This window comes from Orbicella faveolata, unplaced genomic scaffold (genome assembly GCF_042242905.1).
Source record: "Orbicella faveolata isolate gen_17 unplaced genomic scaffold, um_ofav_v1 contig_26, whole genome shotgun sequence".
Lineage (NCBI taxonomy): Eukaryota > Metazoa > Cnidaria > Anthozoa > Scleractinia > Merulinidae > Orbicella > Orbicella faveolata.
Window position 1 is genome coordinate 16,892,346 of NW_028301554.1, and position 10,155 is coordinate 16,902,500.

General features: G+C 38.5%; 3 protein-coding genes across 4 annotated transcripts in view; 1 reads left to right on the forward strand and 2 right to left on the reverse strand.

The window, feature by feature from the left end:
- Positions 1-6,963, reverse strand: part of LOC110041770 (uncharacterized) — a 25,822-nt gene extending 18,859 nt beyond the window's left edge. The window contains exons 1-2 of the mRNA XM_089295418.1: positions 6,571-6,963; positions 4,531-4,815 (exon numbers count right to left, since the gene is read on the reverse strand). Of these exons, the coding sequence (XP_089151544.1) occupies positions 4,531-4,815; positions 6,571-6,604 (319 nt within the window). The 5' untranslated portion in view covers positions 6,605-6,963. The remainder of the gene's footprint in view (positions 1-4,530; positions 4,816-6,570) is intronic.
- The window catches only part of LOC110042101 (uncharacterized), a 65,870-nt gene that overhangs the window by 10,515 nt on the left and 45,200 nt on the right, over positions 1-10,155 (forward strand). Inside the window, exon 2 of the mRNA XM_089295424.1 lies at positions 8,069-8,217. The gene's annotated coding sequence lies outside the window, so the exon portion shown is untranslated. The remainder of the gene's footprint in view (positions 1-8,068; positions 8,218-10,155) is intronic.
- The window catches only part of LOC110041942 (uncharacterized), an 11,381-nt gene continuing 10,182 nt past the window's right edge, over positions 8,957-10,155 (reverse strand). For both annotated transcript variants that reach the window (XM_089295421.1, XM_089295420.1), the window contains exon 8: positions 8,957-10,155. This exon is cut by the window's right edge and continues 64 nt beyond it. In XM_089295421.1, the coding sequence (XP_089151547.1) occupies positions 9,913-10,155 (243 nt within the window). In that variant the 3' untranslated portion in view covers positions 8,957-9,912.

Here is a 10,155-nt window from a genome sequence, read left to right on the forward strand (position 1 = left end):
GAAAGCCGTTATTGCTAGATAGATGTAGTAGCGCGCTTTCGGGGCTGGGTTTGACGGTAAACCCCCCCACTGCAGAGTGACACCGCGGAAATACGTTTTTTGACGTCACAGTAACTGGTCAGTGGTCATCACCATAGGGCTGTGTTGTCCTTCGATCGATCAGTTTTCTGAGATCGGTGTTTTGCTTCGTTTTAAGGTTGAAAATATCCTTGATACTTCTCGTTATTGGTGAGCTTGACGCCCTTAAATGGGTTTTTAATACTCAAGCAATGTTCGTAAAGAATAGTGGTACAGGGGAGTCATTTTGTGTGGAGTAATGTGTAGTTTGCTGACTCGAGCCAGCTCGAGCGGACGAAGCGTGGATCGTGTTGCTTCAGCCGCCCTCGCCTCAGAATTGTCAAAATCAACGATGGGTATCCAGCAAAGCAGAAGATTGGTCCTGTATACAGGTTTTGCAAGGATTTTGAAGACTGGTTGGATTTAAAGTGTAATTTGCGCGAAATGGTTAAGGTACTACATGTAAGTCGGGACCGTTTTATTCACACTCACTTTGCGCCGACGTGTGGTGCTTGTTCATTGAGATTATGTTTCGCAACGCGTCCAAGAAACTTTGATAAGAATTTGTCTTTAAAGACTGGCGTTTTGGCGTTTCTATCACCTTTCTGACTTTCTGCGCCTTTTGGAACGGGTGAAATAAATTTTCTGTACCTGTCGTTTGCTGTCAAAATAAAACATTTGTTACATTTGTTCATTTCATTCACAAGATATTTCTGTATCATTAAAGATTGTTTAAGCCGACATTCATATAATGGTGGCGTTTGCGAAGGGAGTAGAAATCGAAAATATTGTGATTTGTTGGCCGCAGTGAACGCTAGAAATACTGAAAACATTCAAGACCGCTCAATATGTTCGGTTCATTGACAATTTTTCCTTGCTTGAGGTCTTTTTTGTTTACATCGATTAAATGTTGATAGTACATGGAAATTTTCAAGACCGTTTCCTTGTACATGTATGCACATGTAACTAAATATTTTAAAATGCCCAAACACCTGTATTTTTTACAAGAAACCGCTTCCACATGGAATGTGGTCAAGTTTCACTTCTTTTGATGCTGAAGACATTCAACATTTCAGAGAGGCAGTAATCAACTCGTCAATGAAACCCACTAGTTTATTTTGTTTACTCAGTCATTTGAAGCTTTTCGATTTCTATTTCCCTATCTTACATGTGCAGTGTATCAACTTATATAAATAATTGACTGTTGTTGTTTTTCCTTTCATTTAATTTAATTCAGATGAGCTTTGTTCAATCACTACAAAATAATTTTTACATTGCAATCATACATGTACAGATCACATGCTTTGAATCAATATGAAATTAATTATGATCCCCTTAGTAATAATATTGTATCATCCTCCCTTCTGTAAGATTCTTACTTAACTTGTAACCACTTTATTACAAGACATTATAGCACCTGATGGCAATAAATTATATATATGTAATTATATGTATTTATTTTTTTCCTGTGATAAATTAGCTAACAAGTGGGTTTGTTTATGCCACTGTGTCTCTGAATTGGCTTACTGTCGTCTACAAACCATTGGTAATATATCTTCGCTGCATCTAACTCAGATACTAGACACAAAAGCATGTATTAAAGAACAGATACATTTCTTACAAATTAATATTTATTACATTTAGTTCATCACTTAAGTTCTACAACATTGCTCTTCTCCAGTGAGAAATTTTGTGCAAAGTCTGAAGTTGTAAGTTGCAAAAACAAGTTCTGTCAGTAGTTGTGAATCACTTAAAATCAGGCTTTGGTACAGTAAACTGAATGGCAGAAAGCGAGGAAATTAGAAATTGTCTCAAATACACAAGTGATAAAAGAGGTAAAGTTGACTGAAATCTACAGACTCCTTTTTTTTAGGTTTAGGGTTAAGGTTAGGCCTAAGGGACAAGGTGGGAGGTGCAGTGGCCTTGTGGTTAGTGCGCTCAGCAATGGATCGAGCGGTCCGTGTTCGAGCCCTGGTCAAGGACATTGTGTTGTGTTTTTGGGCAAGACACTTTTACTCTCACAGTGCCTCTCTTCACAAAGGTGTACATATGGGTACTGGTGAATTTAATCCTGGGGGTAACTCTGTGATCAACTAGCATCCTATCCAGGGGGTAATAGAAATACTCCTAGTCGGTTCATGCTACAGAAACCAAGATAAGCCTGGCCTGATGGGCCACTTGGCTCTATGCAGACTTTACCTTTTACTTAGGGACAAGGTACTGCATCAAGTGGGGGAAGGGACAGTGGAGTCAGAACCTCCCACTTCCCATACCCTGTTCTCCCACTTCCCATACCTCTATCTCTTGACTCCCACCCTTGTTCGTCCTGCTCCTGTCCCCTGTAAATTAAGAGACTCAAAACACATCCTAGTCATTTAGCTGCACAGTCTTTAGGCATTTCCTTTTCTTTTTTTCCTTCGTTTTCAGCCTGGCTACTCTTACCCACGTCTTTCAAGTGAATGACCTATGACATAACCACTGTCAAAGGGTTTCATTTTGAGCCTCATTTTGAGCCCAAGGGTGAATTTTTCTTTGCCCGTTGGCCTAGAAGTCTCTAAAGACACTAAATGAAAGTCAAGTAGTTGCCATATGGAGAGCATTGGTCAGTGTTCTCTCAGTTGGTGTTTTTACAGCATTGATGTTGTGGAAATCATCCATGGACAGTATCTAAAAGGACTTTTGCTGAGCCAGAATAGAAAAAAATGTACAATAGAAGAAGTTTTCTATTGGGAAATCCAGATATAGTAATATGTAAACAAATATTAATTTTAGAAAGTTATACAGAGTCTCAGGCTCTAAGGTAATGTGGTCAGAAATTGTCTGGGAGGCCTTATAATCAGAAGATTGTTGTGTGAATACAGGGGGGATAGCCTATTAATAACTAAAAATGAAATTCATTTATTGAGTTTTAACTGGAAGTTGTCATTACCCAGATTTTATGGTATTTTTATTGTCTTACAATAACATATGCATGTATTTTTAATTATCCTTTAAACAGCTTTGTATTCCATGTCTTCTGCCATCTTTAGATAATCAGATGTCATGTACTTCTTGTGGCTTTTTCTAATAGCTAAATAGCTTTTTTTTCTAAACTCTAATAGCTATGCAACTAGTTTAAAATAATTTTCACACTTTAGAGGCGCTATAGGCAAAATACAGAACTGCAACAATTCGAAATTATGACAAGAAACAAAGAAACAATAATAAACATGAAAATTTAAAATTTTATTTTCGCCATCCTCAAGCTTCCTGAAGTACAGTATGATTAAAATTGGATATTTTATGATAAAACATACCTTGGTGAATTCTTCCTCGAGTTGAGGCCAGATTTTGAACCCTTTTGGGGATTCAGTCCTACACTTGTTACACCAACGTGTCCAAGATTTATAGGAAGTACTGCTTCGATTTCGGCCAACTTGGTCTATAATTCGGTGATACCGAGTGAGGACAGGATGACCGTGTTTACTTACGTGAGTGCCCCCAATCGAACACGAGCATGTCTTCCCAACGAATGTGATCGAAATGCCGTTTACATACCGATTCATACGGTTAAAGCCCATCAATTCAACAAACTTGAGAAGTTGATTTCCTCAGAACACCGTTACAGCAACACAAAAGCTGCCTAGTTTTAGCCTTAGCGCACATCGTAACGTAAATTGCCACTGGCTCGCCGCTTACGAGCATGAACTCTCACGAAACAACAACAATTTCACACCGTGTGCAAGTTCAGTTTGGCTTTGGCACAATATATAATATTAACTGAGAACTATCCAACAAATGAGCGGAGTTTAAAAGCTAAGTTTACAGTGTGCGCTCTAAGTTTTGTATCTTTTTGACTGTCGATAAGGCTCGCTGCGAAGATAATGTAAAAGTTGCAGGCATTTTGTAGTTTTGTTAGGGTGTACCGCTGACCAGCAAAATACTGTATCGCGCCCCAAAAAACGTATATCCGCGGTGTCCTGCAGAGTGGCATTCAATACTGAATAGCTATTAGAGGCTAACTTGAAAACCTTGCTGGCTAAGCATACGCGTAAGTAAAAAAACAAAAGAAAAGAAAAGAAGGGAAAAAAAAGTTTTTTGTTGCCCTCAAAGATTCCCTGCGAATAACTGGTTGATAAACTTGTTCAAGTGGAGTTGGCACGATTTACTCGCTAAGTGATTTGTTTCAGAGGCAATTTTCTAATTTGCAGATCTGTTTTAGATGTTCGACTGTGGTATTATTTGATTATGTCTAACGAGCGAAATAAACTTTCCATAATTTTTTCCAGACCAACTCTCTATAAACTTTGTACAAAAATTGTGTATGTGCTAAAAAATAATAAGAAAACATATTCGGTCTGGGATTAGACCCAATGATCATTGAATTAAAATGAACTCGGTTCAGTGGATCATTCGTTCTGAGTTCAGTGGCTCATATAGCCAATTTGATTTATAAGTTAATCAATTCATTTACAGCACTTTACTTATGATTACCTTCTGTCGTTAGCAAGTCAAACAGATCCTTTCTCCCAATCTCGATCAGCGCCTTTCTTAATTGTTCAATAACCAGATCTGGTTGCGTGACCTCAAGATGTTCAAACAATCGGATGGTTGGACTGAAGTCACTGTACTGTTCCAGTCGTTTGATGACCTTTTCATCGACTTTCATTTCCCACGCCAAGTTTTTCCAGTTCGATATTAACCTCATGTCTCGGTCCAAGCATAACGCCAACTGTTCTATAAGTGGTTTATGCGTAAGGACGATGGACAGCTTAGAAGCTGTTGATATGAAAACAGTAAGATATATTCAGTCAAAGAAAACGTCAGTGTGATTAGTTTCCTTACGTCGCTCATACCAACACAAAATGTGCTAACTAAGTATAATTCACATTATTTTTCATTTAAGATTAAGAATACTGTTTTTCTTTTTTCCGGCCGAGGCGGAATATTCTTATTTTTCAGCCGATTATAGGCTGAAAATATGCTTGTGAATATTCTTAGATTATGGCGTGTGACTTTTCTGTTTTCGAATGTATTTGGTGTCTGGATGGCGACTAAGTAATTTTTTAGTCACTCTGCAGGCATTAAAGCTTGGTATCACGTACATAACGTCCTTCAAAAATGTTATTAGTATCGAATATACCTCTAATGCTGTTTTGGTTACTTTTTGGCTAGTTTTGCAGTGTAGAGAAGGGAAGAATTTTATACGATTTAGATAAAAAAAAAGTTATAATTGTATTAATTTACAAATTTTCAACACACAAAATCTCAGCCTCGGGGTTATTTCGCAAATTTCAACCTCGATATTCTTTAACAGATTCTTATAAAAAAGAAAGAGTGTATAGATTTATGCAGCTCGCGGAGAGGTATTTTTGTCTAGCCAGCTTGACGCATGCGCAACACTGCCTTTGTACTCCTGAGCCCAATATAAATAATATTTACATGTTACTGATACAAGAACAGGCATATCCGCATATAATTACTTAGCATCGAAGAGTCAATTCAGTTAATAAGGTTCGCACTCAGTTACAGATATGTTATTGTATAAGATTAAAAACGTAATTTGTAATAAACGATTTCGTGTTGTCAAATCATATAAGTAGTTTGTTATTAGTGAGTGTTGCGACTGGAAGGATTCTGCCGATTTTGTAAAAGCATTCAAGCATGCGACTTGGCAATTTCTGGACTCCGTTATTTGTTTGCTTTCTGTACCATGTTAAGATCGTTACCTCCTTTTGAAAGGTATTGTCAGATGTTAGTTAAAGCCAAGTTGCAAAGGAAAATTCTAAATTATAGGGAAACTTTTCATCTCCGCTTTGTAAATTTCTCTCACAGCGCAAAGCATTTCTTGATATTTCTGCCGTGATGATGATAGATCGATACTTGTGGGTCACCGTACAATTCACTTTAAAAGGTTCGTACTCAGTTAAAGATATGATATTGTAAAAGACTAAAAACGTAATTTGTAATAAACGTTTCGAGATGTCAAATCATGTATTTAGTTTGTTGTTAGTGGGTGTTGCGACTGGAAGGATTCTGCCGATTTTGTAAAAGCATTCAAACATGCATGCGACTTTAAAAATCAAGGCAATTTCTGGATTCAGTCATTTGTTTGCTTTTTGTACCGTGTTAAGATCGTTACTTCCTTTTGAAAGTTATTGCCAGATGTTAGTTAAACCTCAATGGCAAAGGAAGATTCTAAATTATGGAAATTTTTCATTTCCGCTATGTAAATTGCTCTCACAGCACCAAGGTCCGTGGTTGTTTTGTGCATAACGATTCCGCTCATTTGACATCAAAATATATATTTACAGGCTTTTGCCGCGGTTATAATAGATTTTTTTTAATCTGTTAGAAAATTGCTTTCCATTTAAAACGGTCTCGCGTAAAACAAATCACCAGGACTTGACGATAGTGACAACTGTAGTGATTGTCGCTCGCAGACAGAAAATATGTATGTAATAGACCCCTTTCAGATTGCTAATGTACTTTGGGTACCTTTGCAGTCGAAGGAAAAATGATAAAGGTACTTACCAATTGTAAGAACGCCTCTCTCAGACGAAGCCATGAACAGTTTAAGCGGCAACGTTCGCTCGAGAGTCACGCCTGGCACACTTCGAAACACGGAATACTTGAAGAGTGTTTATTTAAACGCTACCTTTAAGACGTCACGGTTGTTATGCAAAGCGCGTATCAAAGCCTTCAACATTGAACAGTATTTTACGGTTTGGCCTGGTTTGAACGATTGTGCAGCACCACAGACGTAAGCGAACATACAGCACAAAAGTTGTAGCTCTCTGTATGGTATTGTTTGTTGGTTCGACCACTAAAAATCAAGGAGTTAAGTGGCCCAAGGGATGACAATTCTCTCCCCTCCACCACTTCCTCTCTTAAACAGAGCAATTCATGGAAGTCAAAATTGCCCCTTCCTCCTCCCCCTGTTTTTCCCTCCCCCGCATAAAAAAGAATCGGTCAGAACCACCACAACAACAAAATCGTATAAGTAGTTGACTAGGTGTATATCGGAGTGCATCGTTTGTAGTGGATTCGAGTAACTTCCTGGGAAAAGTCCCCCGGGCTGAGGTTACTGACCGTTAGCAGCGTGTCGTTTGTAATTGTATTACATTACGTATATTATGCATCTTTGTCCATTATTTAAAATGGTTTATTTGGTACCGTCCGAAAGTGGTTAAATTGAATAACGAAATTAATGCACAACCTTGAAGAGCCATACATATGAGTTATTGACCAAGCGTGACGTCAAGATGGCTGGATATTCGCCAAATGCTTTTTTTGAGCGTGTTTATGGATCGAGACGGAGGTCAGGTCCCATAAACACGCAAAAAAAAGAACGAGGCCAATCTTGATCGAACAAGCTAGCTTGGTCAAGAAAGGATTTATTATACGGAAAAAAACACTATTTTCTTGCGGGACACAGCGGCCAATCCCGAGTGGGCAAGATAGCGCCATCTTGCCCGCTCGGGTAGCCAATCACAGTGCAGGATTTGGTTCATCTTGCCCGCTCACGGAGGTAGACATACAATAAAACCATTTAATTACAATCTGCCGTAAAAGCTTACTTTACTTACTGCAACTGTAAATTTCGCACACGCTCTTTGACTGTTTATCATTATTAAAAGGCTGCAAACTTTTTACATCTTCCTGCGACAAATTGCATCTACAGACGCATAGAAAGCAAACGTCGGTTTGTTAATTTGACATAACTAGGGAATGAAAATGTTGTTAGTTCATAAAATGTGGTTTAAGGCGCTGGATTTGAAATCTGGAGGTCCCTGGTTCAAATCCTCCACCCTACAGCTATCTGGATTTGTACTAGGTAGTCCTGAGTTCAACTCGTCGACCGCGATGTGTAAATAGCCAACTTGTCAGCCTCCCATATTTTGGATACTTAATAGTTTATGTTCTATTTTAAATATTTGTTTATTTATTTACAGTGTCTTCAATTAGCATAGCAGTGCTAAACACATTTGACTCTTAAAAGAGTTGATCATTTTTTTTGTTTGTTTTTTAGATGATTTATGAACTCGGCGGCATTTCCAGAAACATCGGCGGGAAGGCCAGAATACCAAGTCTGAGGTCAAAATGGCCGATAAGGATCTCTCCAGGACTCCCGACGGTGGATGGAGTGCCACGTGCGATTAGAAGTGGATTGGCTTCATGGTAACAACATTTTTGTAATTAAACTGTGAATTAACCCTGAAGGGAACACCCAATGGATTTTTTAGACATAGTGCTTCTCAGTCAACTTCAATTTTTTTTGGTGTAACATTTACAGCGGCTGCAAACTAGTACTGCAAACTGCAGACTGCAGACCGCAGGCTACGGACCACAGAGTTGTTTTAGGTTTAATTCGTTCACTGAAAAGCTCAAGTCCGCTTTTTGTTTCATTCCGCTAGAAAATAATCTGGAAAAGGGGAACTTTTGAAAAGGTAGTCAAATTCTCGCGTTGGGTCGTTCCGCACTAGTTCCTCTTGCGCGCCTCGTTCAAAACGACGGTTTCTTCAAGGGAAATTCGATCAAAAAACGCGTGTAGCTTGAGAATCTCACCCAATGTATGAACTTCAGTAAAGGTCTTTCCCTTGAACTGACTAAGCCCGTGACTAAGTCCTAGAATAAATATATTTGTGTTCCGAGCCTGGTGAATGGCACAAGTCTCAAGTTTAAATGATTTTAAATGATACGATTGCAAAGCTACTAAACGTCATCCATTGTTTTAAAAGGAATTATCATCTTATGTAAATTATGAGCTGCGAGGGGTAACCAAACAAGACACCATCAGCACTGCAAAACATCCAGTTATAACGATAATGTTGAAGTGGACACATTATCTCCTGTCACCATGGTGACAGGAGGTGAAAAGGCGATTAAACATCTGATCGGTAATGATACAACACGACAGTAATGATGCGATGACGTATTAATAAACTTGTCATTGGTTACATTGGACTTATAAAGTCTCGATTCGACTGACATAAATATATATTTATTTTGTAATTAAATTTAAAAATATCCATTCGTGCATAAAACGATCGATTGTAAGAAAATCATTTTATAAAAATGAATAGCAATTCGTAAATTTAAATATTAAACTATTGCATAAATAGCAAATTAAACAACTTAAGGCCTCAGTCAAGAGGTAAAAGGAAATTCATGGTTGACTCGCTATGTGTGTAGTTGAATTTGCAGCACTGAACTGGACAATTTCCCTGATATCAATCATAAAACTCGGCATCCCTTCTTGGCTTGACATATTATTTGGACTGTACCTGATAACGTGACGAATCGGATGACCATTTTCTTTGAATAACGTATATCGCCAAAAAGCTGGCGAATATTAGTTTAACTATCAATAGAGTCTTATATCATTTAAGATTCTGCGTTTGGAACGATCGACCTTAATTTCAATGGGAAAACAGTCAAAATGTTCCCAGTAAGACACTACTCTACTTTCACTCGTCCGTTCATTTGCTCGCTTTGCTTTTCTAAATGATACTCGTAAAAGTAACTGTGTTTCGCATGACAATAAGTTTGCTAGACAATTTTGTACAACTTTTGCCTGTGTAAGTTTTTTTCTCGAAAGATGCAAACAGTAAAAACAAGAATGAAATATATACGGAACAAACAAACTAAAAAACATTTTCAAAGTCTCCTCAAGTTTTGTCCACCTTTAAGCACCGCAATACTTCTCTTCATCTTTCTTTTATGCGTCAGAACCATCATTTCGAGGTTTGCTTACAAGACTGTTCGGCATTGCATGACCTAGTGCACCACTACTATACTCGGAGAACTTCAGTCCGTATCACGCGGGTTAACGGCTCGCCAATAAATTGGTCCTTGTCAAGTGGTTTAAGCTTTTCAAGTTATGCTTTTCCGTGAACAGTCACGTCCAGCATTCACCTGCGCATGGCTGCTGCTAATGGGTACAGGATCAGACACCACCCATTCCTTTTCTTCGCTGGTCTGGAAGATTTCCAAGGGGACTTCCAGGGAATCCAATCTTTTCGCACTCTCCGCCGCCAGTTCCATTTCCCTCTCAGCTTCCTCCTCTCTTCCCAAGCCCTTGAGGACAAGCGACAACGCTTGATGAGTGTGTATCAA